Source organism: Leucopleurus acutus, assembly GCF_964270905.1.
Source record: "Leucopleurus acutus genome assembly, chromosome: 14".
In the NCBI taxonomy this organism is placed as follows: Eukaryota; Metazoa; Chordata; class Mammalia; order Artiodactyla; family Delphinidae; genus Leucopleurus; species Leucopleurus acutus.
In genome coordinates, this window is record NC_139156.1 from 63,189,383 (window position 1) to 63,212,410 (window position 23,028).

A 23,028-nucleotide genomic window follows, 5' to 3' on the forward strand; every position below is an offset into this window, starting at 1 on the left:
TAGTGACAGAGGGTTAGATCTTGGGTGTCCTGCATGGCCTTTGGGCTCTTTCTACGGCCTTACTCAGATGACAGAGTAACCACTTAATGAGCACCAACAGCATCAACTACAGTGGACCACAGGGGTTATGTAACCCCGTCAAAGGCACCACCAGTGCAGGCAACAATCTCTACGGAAGATGATACACACATAAGGCTGGGAAACATCTATGTTGTATCACGTTAAATAGGATTATGAACGTAATCACACACACATACATGTACTCTACTGCTTGATACTCTTCAGCGGCCTCAGGCTTAAATCCACATTCCTATTCCTCAGTATAGCAGTCAAGGCCTGTCACAGGCCAGCCCCTCTCCAGGCCCTTCATGCCACTGCCTACCTCCCATTCCATGCTCTGGCTGTGCTCGGCTGCTTGTGGTTCCTCACGTGGGCCATGCCCAGGGACACATGCCCTCTCCCCACCTCTTCTTAAAATGTGCTTCTTGGGCTTCTCTGGTGGCGCAGTGGTTGAGAGTCCGCCTGCCGATGCAGGGGACACGGGTTCGTGCCCCGGTCCGGGAAGATCCCACATGCCGTGGAGCAGCTGGGCCCGTGAGCCATGGCCGCTGAACCTGCGTGTCCGGAGCCTGTGCTCCACAACGGGAGAGGCCACAACAGTGAGAGGCCTGCGTACCGGAAAAAAAAAAAAAAAAATGTGCTTCTCATCAAGCTAACATCTACTTATTCTTTCCATCTTAGTTCAGGCATCACCTTCTCCTGGACACATATGCACGCGTGCACACATGCATGGGACTCTTGGTCAGCTGTCCTTCTATCGCTCCATATGATTCTGTATCACTTACTTGTCCATCTGACCCCTAGTCTATGAGCTCCTTGAGGTCAGGGCATGAGCCTTTTGTCCCTCTGAATCGTGTGTGCACAGGGCCAGGCACACAGTAAAGGCTCAACGCGTACCTAACAAATGACTGTGCGAGCACGGAGGCCCAGCATGGAGCGCTCCAACAGCCTCGCGACTTCAGACGCTTCGCAGAGCGGGATGCTATTAAAGAATCAAGATGGCTGGGAAGGGATAAGGGGAAGGGGCAACTTCCCTGATTGTGGAAAATAGCTTAAGCAACTTCAGTGTGAGCTTTTGCCCAGCCAGGGGTTGGGAAACCTGAGCCAGTCAACAACGCCAAAGTGAGCAGTGGACTGTTCACAGCTGAAGACCCAGCGGCCCTGAAAAATGAGGTGACTGACCTGAAGCCTCCCTGAAACTTAGCAGCAGGGTTAGTTCCAAACTCAGGCATCGGAATCCCAGTTCAGGGCTCTCTCTACAGCACCAGGCACCCTTTGGATCTGAGGTCAGGCTCAAAGGGCTGTGGACCTGACTGGCACCAAGGGTCTTACATAGGACAGGAAGCACACGACAAAAGGACAGAGATCTTGAACATAAACATGTGCCAGACCAGCAATAATCAGCACAGGTCCCAGCGGAGAAAGGCTATCGAGAGAATGAGAATCCAGAGACACATTTTCTTCTCCCTTCGTGCTAAAGATTCCCGTGTGTTTGTTGCTTTCCTGACTTTGACTCTGGACAAGGCTGCAGGCTGAATGCCTCAGGTACCTTATCTTCAAAATAACCTGCAAAGCAGCTATTAGATCCTCATTTGTACCTATGAAGACAATAGAGCTGAGAAGGGTAAGTATTTAGCTCAAGGTCCCAGAGCTAGTAAGTGGCAGGGCAGGAATTTGAACCTGAGTTTTCTCTACTAACCCAAGTGGCTTTGCATGATCAGGAAACTTTAAACCACAGCTTGCAGTGACTCTTCAAGTCTCAGTTTTGCTGTCTGCAGCTGAAGATGATTCTGTGCTGGTGTTCTTCAGTAGTGATGCATGTGAGATCCACAGGGGTATTTAAGAAGCTCAATGCATGGTACAATGAAAGAAGGAAGATGACCATGTTTTAAAACGAACAGTCTGGAGCTGACCATCAAACTTTCTGGGCATTCATCCCTCAGCCAGCAGCAGAGGTAAGAATGGAAGTGTCTGAAACTCAAGGATGACTCAATAGTTTGCTTTTCCTTGGAGAGCAACAGGCATGTAAACATACCCAGTGCTGGAGACTCTACTCATGGCAGACATGGGAGAAACCGAAGAGCACCCATCTCAGGCACCCAGGAGAGGAAACAGCATGCAAAGACAGCCTATGTGAGAGCCCAGTTTGTTCAGAACACAGCACCCAGGTCTGGCTGAAGGGAAGTGGGATGGTCAGTCTTATATGTCAGCCTGGCTAAGCTACAGCTCCCGTTATTCAATCAAATGCTAACCCAGGCTTTGCTGTGAAGCTACTTTGTAGATGTGATTAAAGGTTATAATCCATTAACCTAAATAAGAGAGATTATTCTACATAATCTAGGCTTCCATCAGTTGAAAGGGCTTAAGAGCAGAACTGAGGTTCCCCGAAAGAAGAAACTCCACATATGCCCAGCGGCCTTGGCTTGAGCCTGTGAGTTCCAGCCTGCCCCTCCTGATGGCCAGACCTACAGATTTGGGACTTGCCTTGCCAGACCTCACAATCATGCAAAGCCAATTCCTTGTAATAAATCTCTCAATATATATCTCACACTGGATCTGTTTCTCTGATTGATCCCTAACTGATATAGGAAGACAGGCACGTCTCAGAAGGTGGGGATAAAGGGGAAGCTCAAGCTGGACCTGGATTAGAGAGCCCTGCAGTGCCTGTTAAAGGCTCTGGACTTTTACTGAAAAGATAAGGGGAGAAGCAGAAGGGATTCCAGCAGATGAAGAGCAGGATCAGATCTGCATTTTAGATGCTGTGAGTCTGTCTCCCTGTAGGATGGTGAATGAACTGGAGCATACAGGGCAAGACAGGAGGTGGCACCACAAAAAGGGAGGAAGCTGGAGCCATAATTCAGGTAGGAAATGGTGAGATCTTGGTTGGACAAAGGCCTAGCAGTGGAAATGGAGAGAAAGGGGTGGGTTGGAGAGAAACCGAGGAGTTCAGCCTCGTAGAACTTGGTGACCTACTGGCTGGGGATGAGGGACAGGGAAGAGGACTCCAAGCTGATTTTCAGGTTGGTGGCGCCTTTCATCCCGCTGGACCTCAACGGTACATGGCAGCAACTAGAGGTGCCGTCTCTCGTGCACCAGCTGCCAAATCAAAACATGAAGCCAAGGACACTCACTAACTAGCCAGATGCTACATACAGATCATCCAGCTTGATAACAAGGATATGCCTACAAGACACCCTGTTGTGAGCCCTTTGGCTCTTTTAGACTGAATCCTTCAGCTGCCCCTGTGCAGAATAAGGTAAAAGGCAACATCTGGCAGAACAAAGCCAGAAAAACCTGGCTGGAAAGATCCTGGGTAGGAAGGAGGGAGGTGAGAGCAGGGGCATGGTCAGAGCTCTGCCATTTCCCAGACCTTGGAGTAGACCAAAGGCCTGGTGGGAATCTGATAGCCTCAGGGGGAGAGGGAGTGCTGGGGCTCTGGCTGGTGAAAAATACCAGAGCTTCCACAGGAACCCTGGGAGAACTGGTGGTGAAAAGAGAGGAAGACAAGAAACCCAAGCAACACCACCCACATCACAGCTTTGACCCCATTTCCTGTCTGCAAAATGGGCAGAGTTATTCCACTTACCACCAAACAGGAGAAAAGGGATAATCAAGCTAGAAAAGACTTGGAAAAATACCAAGGTCTCTCTGGGAGAAGGAAGAGCTGGAACAGAGGCATTTGTTTTAGTGACTGGCTAAACGATCTTGTCATCACCATTAGTTTCTTTATGGTCATGACATTATTTTTTTAACTTTTTATGATTTATTTTTGGCCGCATTGGGTCTTCACTGCTGTGCACAGGCTTTCTTTAGTTGCGGCGAGCAGGGGCTACTCTTCGTTATGGTGCACAGGCTTCTCACTGCGGTGGCTTCTTTTGTTGCGGAGCACAGGCTCTAGGCGTGCGGGCTTCAGTAGTTGTGGCACATGGGCTCAGTAGTTGTGGCTCGCGGGCTCTAGAGCGCAGGCTCAGTAGTGGTGGCGCATGGGCTTAGTTGCTCCGCAGCATGTGGGATCTTCCCGGACCAGGGATTGAAACCGTGTCCCCCACACTGGCTGGCAGATTCTTAACCACTGCACCACCAGGGAAGTCCCAGGGTCATGACATTTTAAAAGAGGAAAAGACAGGACCTAAAAACATTCATTAATGAGGTTTTGTTTCTAATAACGGTGGACAAGATGCTACTAGACTAACCCTCTTGAAAATAACCATAACCTTCGGACAAAATAGAAAAGCTTTTCCCTGAAGGTACTGAAAAGCAAACAAAATCAGGCATAAACCGGAGGGGTGGTCCTCTTGGAAGGAAATGGCAATGGATAAGTTTTCCATTTCTTTTTATAGCTCTTCACCTAAAGGCAGGCTCCATTAGGAGCCAGGCCGGGAGGCTAAAACTTTGGTAGAAACCCAAAAACCAGTCTTACTGGCTTAAGAATCTAAGGCCACTTTGGAGCAGCTACAACAGCAAGAAAGTGATGCTGGAAAGGACCGAGCCAAGGAGGTGGAACCGCAAAGTCTGCGTATAAACTCAGTCTGACTCTATGGCTGAACTATGAACTATGCATGCAGAGGGCATAACCAGCCTACTTTAAGAGATTTTAGCTGCCATTTACTACAGGGGAAACAGAGTTCAGAGATTTGAGCCCAGCCACATTAAGTGCCTGATAAACAGAAAAATCAAACTCTACAGAGGAACATAACAATCCAGAGTCTCTAAAACATGTCACTCATAATGTCAGAGATACAATCCACAGTACTAAACAACACAGAAACAGGAAAATGCGAACCATTCAAAAGAAAAGGCAACCAATGAGACTGACCCTGAGATGACTGAGATATTAGAATGACAAGGATTTTTATAGAAGCTGGTATAACTATGCTGAAAGATTTTAAAAAGAAAACATACTTGTAATGAACAAATTGGAAATCTCATCAGAGAAACAAATTATTAAAAAATAACCAAATGGGATCTACCCAAGAATAAAAATATATGTCCACACACAGACTTGCAGCATATGTTCATAGCAGCATTATTTATAGTGGCCAAAAAGTGAAACCAACCCAAATAACCATCCACTGATGAACAGATAAGCAAAACATGCTATATTCATACAATTAATATTATTCAGCCATAAAAATGAATGAAGTACATAGGATACAACACAAATGAACCTTGAAAACATTATGCTAAGTGAAATATACCAGATACAAAAGACCACATTTACGTGTGATTCCATTAACATGAATTGTCCAGAATAGGCAAACTCATAAAGACAGAAGGTAGGGCTTCGCTGGTGGCGCAGTGGTTGGGAGTCCATCTGCCGATGCAGGGGACACGGGTTCGTGCCCTGGTCCGGGAGGATCCCACGTGCCGCGGAGCGGCTGGGCCCGTGAGCCATGGCCGCTGAGCCTGCGCGTCCGGAGCCTGTGCTCCGCAGCGGGGGAGGCCACAGCGGTGCGAGGCCCGCGTACCACAAAAAAAAAAAAAAAAAAAAAGACAGAAGGTAGATTCGTGGCTGGCAGGGGCTCAGGCGACGGGAGAATGGGGAGAAATTGCTAGTGGGTACAGTGTTTCTTTTGGGAGTAATGAAAACGTTCTGGAATTAGATAATGGGGATGATTGCACAACATTCTGAATATACCAAAACCCAATGAATTGTATACCTTAAAATGGTTAATTTTATATGTGAATTAAAAGGTAAGGTAAAAAACATTATGGGAAAACTGGGTGATGAATATAAAACTCTGTACTATGTTTGCAATTTTTCTGTAAATATAAAATTACTCCAGGGACTTCCCTTGCAGTCCAGTGGTTAAGACTCTGTGCTCCCAATGCAGGGGGCACAGGTTGGATCCCTGGTCAGGAAACTAAGATCTCACATGCCTTGTGGCATAGAACAGAATAATTCCAAAATAAAAAGTTTATTTTAAAGTAATTCTATATATAATAGCATCCAAAAACATTCTTAGGAACATAAATTTAAAAATATATTCAAGACCTGTACACTTAGAAGTACAAACCATTGCCAAGAGAAATTAAGAACACTCAAGCAGAGTTATACCATGTTCATGAATTGTTAAGATGTCAATTCTCCCCAAATAAGGGTGACCAATCATCCCAGTCTGCCTGGAGGGGGTTCTCAAGATACAAGAATATCATTTCTAAAACCAGGGCAGTTTGGGGAAAACCAGGATGAATTTCTCATCTAACTTCAAATTGATCTATTGTTTCAATACAATCCCAATTAAAATCTCAGCTGTTTTTTTTTTTTAGAAATTGACAAGCTGATTCCAAAATTTATGTGGAAAAACAAAGAACCTAGAGTAGCCAAAACAATTTGGAGGAAGAACAAAGTTGGAGGACTCACAATATCTGATTTCAAGTCTTACTAAAAACTACAGTAAGTACGGTATTGGGTGAAAGGATAGACTCAAGATGAATGGAAACAGACCCTCACATATATAGTAAACTGATTTTCAACAAAATTACAAAGGAAATTCAATGAGAAAGGCTAGTCTTTTCAACAAATTGTCATGAACAATTGGACACCCATATGACAAAAAAAAAAACAACCCAATAACTTCAAACTACAATTCATACCATTCACACAAATAACTCGGATGGATCATAGACGTAAATATAGAACCATAAAACTATAAAACTCCTAGAAGAAAACACAGGAGAAAATCTTTGGGGCGTGCAAATTAAAACTACAAGATACCACTATATACCCCCGGAATAGCCAAAATTAGAAAGACTGACAACATCAAGTGTTGACAAAGATGTGGAGCAACCAAAATGTCTCATTTCATGGGTAGGAGTGTAAAATGGTACAACCACTTTGGTAAAAGGTGTCCTAAAACTAAACATAACCTACTCAATGAGTCAGCAATTCCTCTCCTAAGTAAGGACCCAAAAGAAAGAAAAGCTTAAAAAATGTGTACACAAATATTCATAAAAGCTTTTTCATAACAGCCATACTGGAAACATCCCAGGAGTTCATCTAGGGGTAAATGAATAAACGGTGGTATATTAATAAAATGGAATTCTACTCAGCAATAAAAAGGAACAAATTAGTAATGCAACAGAGATGAATCTCAGAAACATGACGCTGAGTGAAAGAGTCCTCACACAAAAGAGTACATAGTATATGATTCCATTTACTTGAAGCTCTTGAACAAGCAAAATTCATTTACGGTTTAAAAAATCAGAATAGTGGTTACTTCTGAGGGTGGGGGAAGAGCTGACTGGGAAGGGGCAAGAGGGAACTTTCTAGGGTAATGGTAATGTGCTAAATCCTGCTGGAAACTTGGGTTACACTCATGTATATTACTTGAAAAATGCATAAAATGCTACACTTATGATTTATGCATTTCACTAAATGCAAATTTCACTTTAAAAATTCCATTAGCTACTAAATCCAACAGAATGCCCACTGCCAATTCATGATAGGACTTCAGAAACAAGAATAGGAATTGGACCGTTCCCTCTTCTCAGCATCTCTACACACACCCCTTGCACACTCCCCAAATCAGATAAGGATAAGTCGTTTGGCCAACTCTTGTACCATCAGGCACCAGGTACCCTTGAGCTGTTCTTCTCCCAAACAGGATCCCAAAATAGATTCTGAAATTTATACCTAGTATAAAAGAGTGATTGGCCTCTACTCTTCCTGGGCACTTGTTTTTTGGGGGTTTTTTTTGCAGCACCATGTGGCATGTGGGATCTTAGTTCCCTGACCAGGGATCAAACCCGTGCCCCATGCAGTGAGAGCGCGGACTCTTAACCACTGGACGGCCAGGAAAGCCCCTCAACTATCCCCTCTTGAACTGAATATGAAATAAACAGGCCGACTCCGTTTTCTCTGAGAACGTGCAACTCTAATTGAAAGATACATTAAAACATAGAAAAAAAACTAGAACAGTACCTAGCATACGAATACATTAATGAAGCAAGTATTTTGAAGAAGCCACAAGCTTTTTCCTTTTTTTTTTGGCCCCGCTATACGGCTTGCAGGATCTCCGTTCCTCGACCCGGGACTGAACCCAGGCCACGGCAGTGAAAGCCCAGAATCCTAACCACTAGGCCACCAGGGAACTCCCCACAGGTATTTTTATTTTTATCTTATTTCAATGAAAAAGGATGAAAGGCCACACTGAGCCTTTCATCTGAAAGAGTGGGGATACCTCAGCTATCAATTTCGAGGAACAAACTACTTTGGCCAAGTAGCCATCCCTCCCTTACCCCAGGAGGCCATCATTAACCTTTCAACTCCCCAGTGGGTGTGGTCCTCTAGCAAGAACTGATTCACCCAAACAAACACAGGTGTCCCCCACCTGTACCACCTGCAGTGGCTCAGCCTGGGAAGCAGAGGACTCCCTCCAGCTTCCAGAGCTCAACCCTTTCATTTGTTAAGGTCATTTGCTAATTAAAAAAAAAAAGAAACAGAAAACACCTGAGGACTAGAGCACAAAAGAAGAGTTAGCTCCTGGTTATCCTGCTAAAGATCCTTTGTCCCCTTTTTAGGGAAATGCTGTCAGCCTGGAAACTATTTTTCTCATCAGAGTAAAGCTGAGGTAGAGAAAGTGAAGAGGGAAAGAAGAGACACAAAACATAGAGAAAACATGAAGTCCTGCAGACCTTAAATTCAGGTCTGTCCCTGGGGCTCAGGATGCTCCTGTCTGCTTGGCCACAGCGCTCCTTCCTCATATCTTATGAGGCCTCCATGAGCCCCAGGTGCAGAAGCCCAGGAAAAGGACCCGTGGAGCACAGTGGGTTTATAAAGCTGATGACCACCCCACCTCCCCTCCCTGCATTTTCTCTGAGCTGATAAGCAACACTCCCTACGCCCAAATGCTCTTATGTAGGAGTATGTGAGCCTTAAACAAAACAACAACAAAATCTATAGCAAAGAGACCAAACTGATCTGACCAAATTGATTCTTTTGTCTTTTTCTAGAATTTTGCTCTTTCCCACAAAGTAACAGCAAGAGTGGAATGAGAACCTGCAATAGTTCTCAGCTGCTCTTCCTTGCCTTCCTGGAAGCCCATTTTAGCCTCTGGAAGCCAATGATGCCAGATTTGGGAAAGCAAGCAGACTGAAACTTCCAGTTTCTTTGGGAGAAGTCAGCTCCTCCTGCCAACTTCTGGGACTCTTAAGATGGCCCAAGAGCTGCACTGATGCCTCCTCTCCTTTGATCTGACCCAAGGACCCCCAAGTGAGAGTAGTAATTAGCAACTCTATTCAAAACAAACCTCCCTCCCCATGTGCATCCACCGACTAGCATCAAATAAGATCTTTCCCCGTTTTGCTCCTCAAAATGTCCTAAGAGCTGGTTTTGTACAAATTACAGCTAAATGTCCAAATTCTTATCACGACTCTGTTAAAAACCTCAAAATCATTCCTGCCAAGAGCCCCACATCAGGGGAGATGACCCAGTGTAAAGACCACCGTATTGCACACTCCACAGACTACAGTGTCCATCACATCCTGAATTGTGCAATAGGTAGGCAGCACTACCTAGTGGGTGGAGAATCAGAGTACTTGATAATACATTCACTTTGTCCACTGCATCTTTCAGATGGCAGAACACAGGGCCAACCCAGGAACCAGCATTCACCACTGCTGGCTGGACCCCAGGTGGCGGCATCACGGCTGCCTCTGGCTTAGCACAGGCCCTCTCTATTTCACCCTCAGGTCCAGACCCCAACCCCATCCACTCCCTCTCTGCAATGTACTCTATGCTCACCCTTTGAAAGGGGGTGGGGGAACCAGAGAATGCAACCACTAATTCAAACCAGAAAAACCCGAGGACACAGAAGTGAAAAGAGTTTTTCATCCAGTCTGTCTGAAAGACCCCTTCCCCTTTAAGAATTTTGGCTTGGCTACTTGGCTCACCGCTGTCAGCCAGAAACCTATTTTCTTCACTCACTCCTGCAAATAAAAGGAAGTGAAATGTGTGTATGTGGCTTTGCAACTGAGCTCTTTTTTGCACTTAAGGGAAGAAAGGTGGGGGTCGTGGGTAGAGGTACCACACAGAACTGGATGCATGGAGGAGAGGCCAAGGTGTAACCTCACTGGCCTGGGATGTGGAGACGTCATCTCTGACTAGATGATACACAACATCAAGTGCCTCGTGATACCCTGCTGCTTTACACCTGGGGACTAAAACAAATGTTTTTTACTTGCTGCTTCTTCTCCTCCCCCTTCTCCTAGGATGATTTATGGGCTGAGAGAGAGAGAGGGGGGTTGCTTGGTAGGAGTCAAAATTTTGGGCTGGAACAACTGGTGACTTGTCAACAGCACACCATCAAATGGTCCTCACAACCCCACTAAATACAGACAGAACCAGCCTGTGACAAGGAGCTGACACCCACCTGAGTTTCGTAGGTAACAGAGACCACTCGGCGGTGCAGTGGTTTAAGTTCTCAAATGAGAAGCTATTTTATCCAAGCAAAGAGCTGCTGTTTCCTAACAAACGGGCTCTCTGAAAAGACTGGAAAAGAGGAACTCTCTCTATTTAGGTAATGGGATGGGATGTGTCCACAGCGCCATTTGTTATTTCTTTTTCCCTAGCAGTTAACAACCCCAAACCTTCCGCTAGGCCCTGATCCAAGACCACCGCAGCATCCAGTACAGCAGGGCATGAAAACCACAGCCTGTAGTCCGCTCCCAGTCTGTCATTTGAAACAAACAAACAAATGGACTTCCCTGGTGGTGCAGTGGTTGAGAATCTGCCTGCCAATGCCGGGGACATGGGTTCGGGCTGGAAGATCCCACATGCTGCTGAGGAACTAAGCCCGTGAGCCATAACTACTGAAGCCCGCGAGCCTAGAGCCTGTGCTCTGCAACAAGAGAAGCCACCGCAACGAGAAGCCCGCGCACCGCAACGAAGCGTAGCCACCACTCGCCACAACTAGAGAAAGCCTGCACGCAGCAATGAAGACCCAACGCAGTCAAAAATTAATTAATTAATTATTTTAAAAAGCCAGCTCACAATCGGTAAAATCTGGCCAGCCCCTGGTGCACCCTTCCTAAGCACCCCCATGGAGCCGAGACTGAGGCCCCTGTCTCCTGACCGCAACTCTGGCTCCCCGGGCCCAAAACCTCTCTACCTAGAGCATCACTTTTGCAAGTAGAAAGTTCCTTCGACCAGGACCCTGTGCACTCCACTGGCTGAAAGAGTTGAGGAATGGAGTCACACTGGAGTCGGCTCAGGGCAGCGCCCAGGCATATCTTAGAGGCCGAAGCTCCTGTGTGCCACAAGAGGGAATGTCTTAGGAGGACGGCCCTCCTCCAGCCACTCAGTCTGTCCTCCCAACCCCTCGGCCCCCACCGCCACCTCCCGCTCCTCAGCGTTGAGCCTCGGGCGCACGCAACCTGGTGGCTGGGGCTCGGTCCCGCAGCTAGCGCGGAGCGCCCTCCCCTCTGGGCCCCACACTCACCCACCGCCCGGATGCGGAAGCCGCGCGGAGGGCGCAGCGCCCGACGGCACCAGGCGTCGCGCAGCACCTGCAGGCTGGCCGGAGGCGCGTGCACCAGCAGCACCCCGCGCCGCAACCAGCCCTGGAAGGCCAGCCGCGAGGCGGCGCGCGCCAGCCGCGAGTTCCAGAAGCAGCGTGTGTTGGCGCGGCAGAAGGCGCGAAACACCGCACGCCCGCCCGGCTCCTCCGCGCCCCCCGCCGCCTCCTGCGCCTCCAGCCTGCAGAGCACGAGCGCCAAGGAGCCCGGCGCCAGTTGCACGGGCCGGGCCATGCTGTCTCGGCGGCCAGGCCCCGTAGCCTAACGCATCGCCGGGCTCGGCAACCGCGCCTCACCGGTGGCTGCGGCCGGCGGGAGGGTTCAGCTTACTGCGCTCAGCGCCGGCTGCCGGGAAAACAGGACTCCAGGGGGCGGGGCCGATGTACGCGCCAGGCCAGGGGTGGGGCGGGGCTCGCAGGCTGGGACGCCCACCGCTCTCCCCCCCCGCAGGAGTCCAATAGTGGTTTCCAGGCGCTAAGTTCCCAGGTCATTCTCCACACCCCAGCCAGGTCTCCGCCCACCCAGTCCCCGAACTCCCACCCCGGCGACTCCCTTCACTTCTCTGCTCGCCGGCAGTCCGGAGCTCCTCTTCCCGCGATGGGCGCTCACTGGGGCTTTTCCAAGCCTTAGGGCAGCCCCGCAGTCACCGGGAAGCCGAGCCGCCTCCAACTGCGGCGCGAACGGTACGGCCAGGGTTCCTCAGAGCCGGGAGGACCAGGATGGCCGCCGTCGCCCTGGCTTTGGGATCGCCCCCAGGGACAGAGGCCACGAGGGGCAGACTCGCTCGGGTCGGGAGCAGGAGACCCAGATTTGAGTCTCCGTCTGCTAATCAGTTTGCATAAGTTTCTTTCCCTCTCTGGCCTCAGTTTACTGTCTTGTAAAATGAGGAGTTGGGACTCAATTCTAAGGACCTTTTTCATGACCTTCTGAGGTTCTGGGATCTGGTCTCGCTCCTGGGTTATCCAACAGAGTTAAAGTGTAAGGGACGGAAAGTGATCCAGAGGTGCCAGCCCCAATGGCTGGCGAGGCGCATGGGTGAGATCCCTGGGATTCAGGCCTGGGTTGGGATGGGGATTCCGAAAAGAATCCCGAGGAGTGAAGGGAGAGGGACTTGTGATCTGTCACAGCAGACTCTAGCGACCACCTCGGAGCATGAGGTACAATTCAGAAGCTGAGGGACAGAAAGGCTGGAACCCTTATTGTTGCACTGGGTGAGGGCTTCTCTGGAAAAGAAGAGGAAGGACATTCTTAGTACAATCAGTACTATAAGAGGGAGTAGAGGGACTTGATGAGACTTGGGAGTCGTTCCAGATTCCCACTCCCTCAGCTTATCAATCATCAATAATAACCACAATAACTCGAGATAATCTGCTCTCTGCCTCTAGTGAGTCACTTATCACGGTAAATGATAGGTGATGTTAATAACCATTGCTAACATTTATTGAACACTGTATGCTGGGGGCCTTCATTTCCCAACTCTGTGTTAGCTTCTATTAGTATCTCTATCTTTTTTTAACGGATGAGGTAACCGAAGATAGGTTGGATTAAGAAGTATTTCCCAGTCACACAGTAAGAAATGGAGTCAGACAACCACCAAGTCAGGGTTCCCTATGACAAATAAGTCTGACACAATTTTCAGTTCAAATAAGCATGCGAACCTGAGACAACCATCTCACATCGGAAGCCTGACTCTGGATGGGTGGGTGGATGGGTGGATGGGTGGATGGGTGGATGGATGGGTGGGTGGATGGGTGGGTGGATGGATGGATGGGTGGGTGGATGGGTGGGTGGATGGATGGATGGGTGGGTGGATGGATGGATGGGTGGGTGGGTGGATGGGTGGATGGATGGATGGGTGGATGGGTGGATGGGTGGATGGGTGGATGGATGGATGGGTGGATGGATGGATGGGTGGATGGGTGGATGGGTGGATGGGTGGATGGATGGATGGGTGGATGGATGGATGGGTGGATGGGTGGATGGGTGGATGGATGGATGGGTGGATGGGTGGATGGATGGGTGGGTGGGTGGATGGGTGGGTGGGTGGATGGGTGGATGGATGGATGGGTGGATGGGTGGATGGATGGGTGGGTGGGTGGATGGGTGGGTGGGTGGGTGGATGGGTGGATGGGTGGATGGATGGATGGGTGGGTGGGTGGATGGATGGGTGGGTGGGTGGATGGGTGGGTGGGTGGATGGGTGGGTGGGTGGATGGGTGGGTGGGTGGATGGATGGATGGGTGGATGGATGGATGGGTGGATGGATGGATGGGTGGATGGATGGATGGGTGGGTGGATGGATGGATGGGTGGGTGAATACAGCAGAGAGCCCAAATGAACTAAATGTCTATGTCTGTATAGCCTACAGGGAGGGCCAAGCTTCCCCTCTCCGTCATGATAAAGATGACTTTCCTGTGTTCCCCAGCCTGGGGAATTATGACTTTTACCTCTGTATCTCTAGCATCTACGACAGTGTCTTTTCCATAATAATGATAGTGATAAATTCCCATTTACTCTCAGCTTGCTCTGTGCCTAGAACTGTACTAAGTTTTACATGTGTGATCTAATTTTATCCTCAAAATTAACCCTCTGAAAGGGGCAATATTGAGGCCCATCTTCCACAAAAAAAACAGACAGTTTAGGCAGCTTGCCCATGAGGACAAAGCTGCTGGTGGTGAAGCAGAGATCCCAGTGTCTCCTTCCCCACACAGCTGGCTAGAGGGGGAAGCAGGAGACCATCGCCCTGACTCATTGGACCTGTGGTCTGCTGTGAAAAGTTGTCCTGAGCTTGAGTCTCTGTCCCAAGAATTTGAACTGGAAATAAACAGAGACAATCAGGCCCTTACTAGCAAGGCCTGTAGCTGCAAGGCTACTGGCAGGTAGACCCAGCTATGAGGTTTCATGGCCTGAAATTATGAGGTAGAGCTGCCTTAAACTGTGGAAACTTTTGTTCAGATGTGTGAAATTTGTCCTATCATTTTATTTAAGCTAGTCCAATTAACAAAAGAAGGGAGAAAGAATGTGAGGGGGAAACTTTTAAACTACAGTCAACTACATAGTCACTTGTTTTCCCAAAGGATCAGCTACCATCCAAATATTTCCAAACTCCTACAAAATGGAACATGTCTTTAAAAGTTAAGAGGAAAACTGTAGGCCTCCAACCTGAATGGCCTGTATTACATGGCAAAACTAGAGAAACTGGAACTTCTCAAGGGCCTTCCATCTTTGGAGTCTCTGCAGACCAGACACAAACATTTTAGAAGATGGATGTGTTATCATTCTCCACTTAAAGAGGCACAGAATAGTCAAACTAAAAACTAGAAAGTCTCAAGATGGAAGGATTTTTGCCCCCCAGTGGACTCTATGCCTGAGAAAGGACAAAGTAATTCTAACATTATATACAAATCCAAATGGCATTCTATGCAGTAATTAAGGATAAGACAAAACTTAACATGCTGATACAAGACAATATCCCATATATATATTTTAAGTAAAAAAGAAAACTAAATAGGTCTAGTATGATTTTTAAAAAAAGAAAAGAAAGAAATTAAGAAACTAAGAAAGAAAGAAAGAAAAAAAATGAAAGAAAGGAGGAAAGAAAGAAGGAAAGAAAGAAAGAGAAAGAAAGAAAGAAGGAAAGAAAGAAAGAAAAAGAAAGAGAAGAAAGAAAGAGGAAAAAGGGCACATATATTCATGTGTGGCTGGAAGATCTCTGGAAGCGTACATAAGAAGCTGGTGATAACAGTGGTTACCTCCAGAGAAAGAAACAGGGGACAGGGTAAAAGGGAGGCTTATCTTCCACTATGTTTACCATGTGCAAATACGTGTTCAAAAAATGTTCTCAAAAACGTATATCAGAACATTAAGAGATTAGCTCTGGTCATTTTGAGAAATACGATAACAACTGTCCAATTTATTCCTTCCACAGTAAATAACTGCCAACAATTGACTTCACTTTTCCCCTCTCCTATTTCCAGATGATGTCTCTCTTGGCCACCTTATCAGACATGAAATTCCTGCTCAGACAATCCCACCTTAGAGAAGACTATGTCTCCAAAGTCACCATTAAGGGCACATGCATTGCTTCTCCCATTATCACTTTTTGTGAAGATTTATTTAGCTCATCCAATTTGCTGTTGACTTCAAAAATACAGTGGCCTTTCATGGGAAAGGACACAGGATTGGTAAAGAGCTTTGGGCTTCAAGACCACTGAGGAAGATTAAGATGGCTTGTCCTAGAGAGAAGGGAAAGGGAAGCTACTGCCTTTGACTGAATTGAGAGAGTGACACTACTGGGAGATGCCTTTCCCAAGAGCACCCCGAATGGAGGGACACTTGATACTTGTGGAGAGTAAACTCCAAGGCATCAGCCTTGAGAACCACAGTGAAAGGGTGTCTGAGGCAAGGCAGTGAGGACCATTGCAGGAGCCTCTCGGAGCCAACACAGCTTTGGAACTCGGTGGTCAGTGGAAGTGGGAGAGCAGCCCTTGACATCAGTACCGTGTGGCGGCAGGTACCAAGGTAACTATAATGAGCACCCCAGGAAAAAGATCAGGCCCCCATTTTCCCCATTTTCTGGGTATCATGTAAACCCCCAAGTTTTTTTTGACAATTCCAAGGAGTGGACTTCCCAAAACATGCCAAGACATGGCCAACTCTGGCAAATGGAACTTGGAGTTTGATTTTATTTGGTTTAGAAAACTGGACCTGAAGGGGAACAAATTCACTCTGGCTACACTATAATTGTTAGAGAAGATGAACTGGATCATTTGATGCTCACACCTGCCTGGTGTCTGTCCTAAGGAGAGCGAGCATTCAATGCTCTTCACACACTTACTCCAGCCTGTCTTTCCAGCCTCATCTCCATTTCCATGCTTTCCCTCCTCCTCCAATCCACACCAAGGATCTTATGCTCCATCTACTCAAAATTACACACCTTCCCAAACATGCTCCCACCTCTTTGCTTACACTATTCCCTCTGCCTGGAAGGCCTTTCTCCTTTCCATCAGGTGGTATACTACAAAGGCCAGCTTATAAAACCTGTGACACATCCAGGAAGATTAAATCTGTTCTTGGAGCACCTCATTAACCCTCTTATAACACATGTGTGTTAAAGGCTGTAATATTTAGTTACCTGTCTCATCAGGCAACCTGAGATTCCTTAAGGGCCAGGCTTCTGTCTGATTCATCTCTGCGGCCCAGCATGTAGCCCAGTACCTGGGCCATAGATTTGTTCCACCTGAATCAAATCTAATTTAACTAGTGCTTGATCCACGATAACCTTGTTTTTCTTACTTTCTTGCTAGCCTGGTGTCACCATTCACAAAAGCAGTTTTGGTTTGAGGGTGAATCACAGGAAGACCCTGGTGTGCAACAGTCAATGCCCAGGGCAAAGCCTCAAGGAACAGGCACACCCAGGCCTCAGCCACCCAGGTATCTGAAGTTCAGTGGTTTCTCTGGAGTCTGTTTACAGACTCATGTTGTACTCAGAATTAACCACCTCCAAATTTTTTCCACACCAGAATTCATCAGGTTGAAGTTCTTTCCCCTTAACTCAGAAAATCAAGCCTTGACACTTAAGGCTGATTTAGAAAGCGTTTTATATCTGGGTTCTCTTTATTATGACCATTTCTGCTTCTACAGCACATTTCTTCCCTTTATCGGGGGGGAAAAAAAAAGCTGTAGAGACTTTTGTTTCTATTTATCAAAGAGAAATGTGAGGCTTTGCTAAGCAACTGTGTTGACTCAAAGGACAGAGAAAAGGAGGTGGGAGCATTTAATGCCACTTCTTAAACGTGAATGACATTTAATGCCACTTCTTTTTTCTTTCTTTCTTTTTTTCTTTCAAATCAACAGCAGCATACTTTATTTTTATTTTTCTTTTGGCCGTGCCACATGACATGCGGGATCTTAGTTCCCTGACCAGGGATCAAACCCGTGCCACCTGCAATGGGAGCACGGAATCTTAACCACTGGACCACCAAGGAAGTCACAATGCCATTTCTTTTTAAAGAAAAAACATTACCTTCTTTATTCTAGCTGCTTAACTTAGACGAGACTCTGGACCACAGTAGCTTAATCTGTAAAATGGGAGTAAAAATACTTGGCTGACCTGAAGGATTTCTTAGGGTCCCTTCCAGCTTCATGATTCTACAGCTCCACCTTCACTCCCAACAGTAGGAACCCTAATGCAGTTTCAGTAATCATTGAGCCCAGTGAGGTCCTAAGAGATGCAAAATCAGAGGCTGAGAGCCAGATATCCCCAAAGCTAATTCTGATTTGCCTTTTAAACATTTCACTTCTTTATCTTCTCAATGGTAAGGGGCCAAAAAAGAAAATAAACATTGAAGAAAAAAAGTCCTTAGCTTGGAACACTAAGAGGTTAAGAATACCAGAAATGGTTCTGATGAACCTAGGGGCAGGACAGGAATAAATACGCAGATGTAGAGAATGGACTTGAGGACACGAGGAGGGGGAAGGGTAAGCTGGGACAAAGTGAGAGAGTGGCATGGACATATGTACACTACCAGATATAAAATAGATAGCTAGTGGGAAGCAGCTGTATAGCACAGGGAGATCAGCTCGGTGCTTTGTGACCACCTAGAGGGGTGGGATAGGGAGGGTGGGAAGGAGACGCAAGTGGAAGGAGATATGGGGATATATGTATATGTGTAGCTGATTCACTTTCTTATACAGCAGAAACTAGCACAACATTTTAAAGCAATTATACTCCAATAAAGATGTAAAAAAAAAAAGAAACCCCATGATTCTGATGTGAGAAGTGATAAAAAAAATTATTCTGTACAGCAGAAACACAACATTGCAAACCAGCTGTACTCCAATAAAAATTTTTTAAAAATAATTCTGACACTTGTTAAAATGGTAAGGATGATTTTGTTCAAGACTATTGCAAAGTCTAGACAGCAAAGATAGCTGTAAAGCAAAGACAGCAAAGAAGCCGGGCATTTTTGCCAAGGAACAGAGTGAGGAAGTCAGTGGATAGAAAATTACTGATAGGAGACATGAAGGATAGGGGGATTCCTGCTAAATTGACCGAAGGGGGTCCTTGCTAAAGTCACCTCAAGGATTTATACATCAAGGGTGGGGGGATACAGAAGTTGATCAGTTATCAAGGGTTAAGGATATGCACTAAACTGATTTAGCAATATTCTTGGGCAGGGCAGGCAGAAGATAGTATGAGGCCCAATGTGGAGGCCTAGTCAAAAAGAGGGTTCAGAAAATAAACAACAAAAACCTACTGTATAGGACAGGGAACTTATTCAATGTCTTGTAATAACATATAATGGAAAAGAATATATATATATATAACTGAACCACTATGCTGTACACCTGAAACTAACACAATATCGTCAATCAACTATACCTCAATAAAAATAAATAAATAAATAAAAATAATACAAATAAATAAAATTTTAAAAAGAGGTCTCGGAGGAAGCTGACTATATAGTTTGGTCAAGGAGCCAGTACAAACTTCCCATCACTGTGCCCCTCCCTACGTCGTTAAAGGAATTAATATCCATAAAGCATTTAAAACACCCCTTAGGGCTTCCCTGGTGGTGCAGTGGTTAAGTATCCACCTGCCGGTGTCGGGGACACGGGTTTGAGCCCTGGTCCGGGAAGATCCCACATGTCGTGGAACAACTAAGCCCGTGCGCCACAACTACTGAGCCCATGAGCCACAACTACTGAGCCTGTGTGCCACAACTACTGAAGACCGTGCGCCTAGAGCCCGTGCTCCACAACAAGAGAAGCCACCGCAATGAGAAGCCCGTGCACCGCAACAAAGAGTAGCCCCCGCTCAACGCAACTAGAGAAAGCCCTTGCACAGCAACGAAGACCCAATGAGGCCAAATATAAAATTTTAAAATAAATAAATAATATAAAATAAAATACCCCATAATCCCATTTTTGTTTGGGGAGAAGAAAACTGGAATAATTATGATTATGTTAACAAAAGTTATTTCTAGATTACAAGCAATTTTTATTTCTTTCTTTGAGCTTTTCTATACTTTCCAAATATTCTACAAAGTGGCCCCAATAATTTTTGAGTTAAAGGAGGTAAAGGCAGCTGGCTCTTCTGCACTGGGGCCATCAAAGCCAGTAAGTTTTCTAACCAGAATGAGCAGACTCCATCACTCCACCTCCCCATTAAACTCAGGGTCAGAGGGCAGGTCTCAGAGCTGGAAAATACTACTTCTGGAGAGAAAGCTGGAGCAGCAGCCTGTCAAGAAGGCGTGCAACTAAGCGCCCTGAAGCCAGAGCAAGTCAGCAAAATTCCTATTATTTGAAACATGGAAAGTGAGATTAAGTCTTTCCCTGACACCAACAAATAAAGTATGGGGGCCTGAGACAAGATGCCAAATCCAGTTTCAGGGTTTACCCGGTTTTGTTACAGCAGAGGGTATAAAGCTGGGCCCCATATCTCACTATTTACATGCAAATCTGATCAAAAATGAGTTGGCCCTACTCCAGGTACCCAGATCTCGAAGGAACTCTGTTTCCAGGGAGGCCCGTGCCTTCTAGGTACAAGTCTCTCTTCTCTGCTTTATTATGGGGGGAGGGGGAAAAAGATACTAAGGCATCTCCTTCACACACTGAAATCATCATGGATTGTGAAACAAAGTGTTGCTTTCCCCCTTCTGACAGTCTACTTGTTACCAGTTGTTTAAGCTTCTCAAAGGCAGGGATCCAGGATTACCTTTTATTCATCTATGTGTCCTCTAGAATGCCACCACAGTGCTGCTCAAAAGCAAGGACATGGGGGGCTTCCCTGGTGGCACAGTGGTTGAGAGTCTGCCTGCCAATGCAGGGGACACGGGTTCGAGCCCTGGTCTGGGAAGATCCCACGGGCCGCGGAGCAACTAGGCCTGTGAGCCACAACTACTGAGCCTGTGTGTCTGGAGCCTGTGCTCCGCAACAAGAGAGGCCGCGATAGTGAGAGGTCCGCGCACTGCGATGAAGAGTGGCCCCCGCTTGCCCCAACTAGAGAAAGCCCTTGAACAGAAACGAAGACCCAACACAGCCAAAAATAAATAAATAAATTAATTAATTAAAAGAAAAAGAATGCAACACAATTCAAAAAAAAAAAGCAAGGACGTGGTTCCCTGAATAAGATGATAAAGAACAAAAGTGTGGGACAGGAGGACTAGATGTTCAAGTCGGTACCAACCAACCCTGGTTTAGGCCTAAATAGATGCAGTTCCCTCGACATCCTACAGAGGATCTGAATAAAACATGAGGCTTTGTAGAAGTACCTATAGTACAAGAACAAATACCAAGCCTGCTGAATTCCAGGGGTTGCCCTGGGTAATAAAGAGGAAGATACAAGGATAAAGGATACATTTCCATTATTTCAAGTAGTTTACAATCTAATGTTTTTCAAACCCTCAGAGCCTTCATGACAGGAAAAACAAAGCGGGGGAGGAGAGAATATAACTTAAGAGAGACTAAGAAACATGCCAACCGACGCAATGCAAAGTGTGGGCCTTCTTTGGGTCACTGAACGCTTTGAACAAACGGAACGTAAAACAACGTAGGAGAGGCACCCTCCGCCTTCTCCACCGCTGCCGCCTCCCTCTTCTGCTGCTCCGGGTGGTGCTTGCGTGCTCCTTCGGTGCGGATCTCGTTCCTCTGCTGTGAAGCGGCAGCTGAGGGGACTGCGGCGCTCGCTATGGCCGAGGAAAGCCCAAGGGAGGAGTCAAGACTGACAGCAACGATCATATTAATTTGAAGGTGGCGGGGCAGGACGGTTCTGTGGTGCAGTTTAAGATTAAGAGGCATACACCACTTAGTAAACTAAGAAAGCCTATTGTGAACGACAGGGTTTGTCAATGAGGCAGATCAGATTCCGATTTGACGGGCAGCCAATCAATGAAACAGACACACCTGCACAGTTGGAAATGGCGGATGAAGATACAATTGACGTGTTCCAGCGGCAGACAGGGGGTGTCTACTAAAAAGGAAACCTGCTAGTTTACTCCAGAATTCTGCTCCTCCAGACCAAGAAGACATTTTCAATTAGAAAACCGCAATTTGGTTCCACCACACCCTGACTACTACAGTATAGTTTCTCTATTCTCTCGTATTCCCGTTCCCCATTCCTTTATTGTACATAAAGTAACTGGTGTATGTGCACAAGCATACTGCATTTTTTTTTGTTTAACTAAATGGCCAATGGTATGTTTTGATCGACATCAAATGGAGATTTTCTGTGAAAATACCCCCTCTTCTCCATTAGTGGCATCCTCATCAGCTCTTATCTTTATATTCCGGTAAGTTATTTTGCTCTCACTGTTTAACAAAAAAAGAACAACATAAAAATTCTTGCATACCTTGTTCGATTGGGGAATTTTAATGTTTTTCATTTATCATTGTAAAACAAAGGACAATTTTATAACTTCTTTGTACGTAGCTGTTACATGTAGGGCAATCCGTCTTTCAGTAGGGATAAATTACTCTAAAAGAAATGAATCTTAGTTTTCCTTTCAAGTCAAGCACCTTGTTGTTTAAATAAACTTCTTGTTAAAAATGAAAAAAAAACAATTTATGAGAAATGCGAACATTGACTGGATATCTGATATAAGGATATCTGATATAAAGAACAAAAGGAAAAGTGAAGGGTTACATGAAACGTGATCTATGAAGAAATAAATATGCTCTTAAAATACCTTCACTTTTAAATATATATATATCAATGATTTGAATAAGTTGTTTGGTGATTTTCTTTTCTGCTCTTCAGTAAAAATGATTACTAACTCTCAGTCATCACCTCGAACAATAAGGTACACCTAGGTAGCAGAGTGCTTGTAAAATATACTTGCCAATAAGACACAAAAACATTAACATTTTAAAATAACATCTTTGAAGGACAAAAATGTTTTCCAATAATCTCTGGCACTGTGTTTTCTTCACTCACCAAAAACAAAAACAAACCAAAAAAACAACAGGAAAGAAGAATAGCACTGGAGAAATAGAAAGAAGTGGTATGAATGAGCCTCTGAATGGAGTTAGGAGGCTACAATTTTTTTTTAACATCTTTATTGGAGTATAATTGCTTTACAGTGGTGCGTTAGTTTCTGCTTTATAACAAAGTGAAACATCTATGAGGCTACAAATTTTGATCTCGCTATCAGAGTTGTGACATTGTTCCTCACAGTAGGACAAAGATTCACACTGAGGATATTAAGATTTGTTTCCTTTAAGTAAACTAATTTCCATTTCGCATACATAACATTGCTTGGGTTGACTTCTGCTCCTATAATGGAATCAGGAAATTTAATATTATGGCTAAAAGGAACTTTGTTTCATCTGTTCTGTCAAGCATACTTCATGAAGAAACTGAGGGCCAAAGAAGTTAAAGTGCCCTGGGTCCATAGCTAGTTAGTGTTTGAGCCAGGAGTGAAAGTGAGGGAGAGTGAGGAAAAGTCCCGCC

General features: G+C 45.9%; 1 protein-coding gene and 1 pseudogene across 4 annotated transcripts in view; one reads left to right on the forward strand and one right to left on the reverse strand.

Moving 5' to 3' along the window:
• The window catches only part of STOX1 (storkhead box 1), a gene marked incomplete at both ends in the record, with an annotated part of 49,879 nt that extends 38,068 nt beyond the window's left edge, over positions 1–11,811 (reverse strand). For all 3 annotated transcript variants that reach the window (XM_082855119.1, XM_082855121.1, XM_082855120.1), the window contains one exon: positions 11,502–11,811. In XM_082855119.1, the coding sequence (XP_082711245.1) occupies positions 11,502–11,811 (310 nt within the window). The remainder of the gene's footprint in view (positions 1–11,501) is intronic.
• A 9,256-nt stretch (positions 11,812–21,067) lies between these two features.
• LOC309971802 (small ubiquitin-related modifier 2-like) lies at positions 21,068–21,634 on the forward strand (annotated as a pseudogene). The gene is made up of 2 exons: positions 21,068–21,119; positions 21,277–21,634. The product of its transcript is annotated as a small ubiquitin-related modifier 2-like (transcript).
• The last annotated feature ends 1,394 nt before the right edge of the window (positions 21,635–23,028 follow it).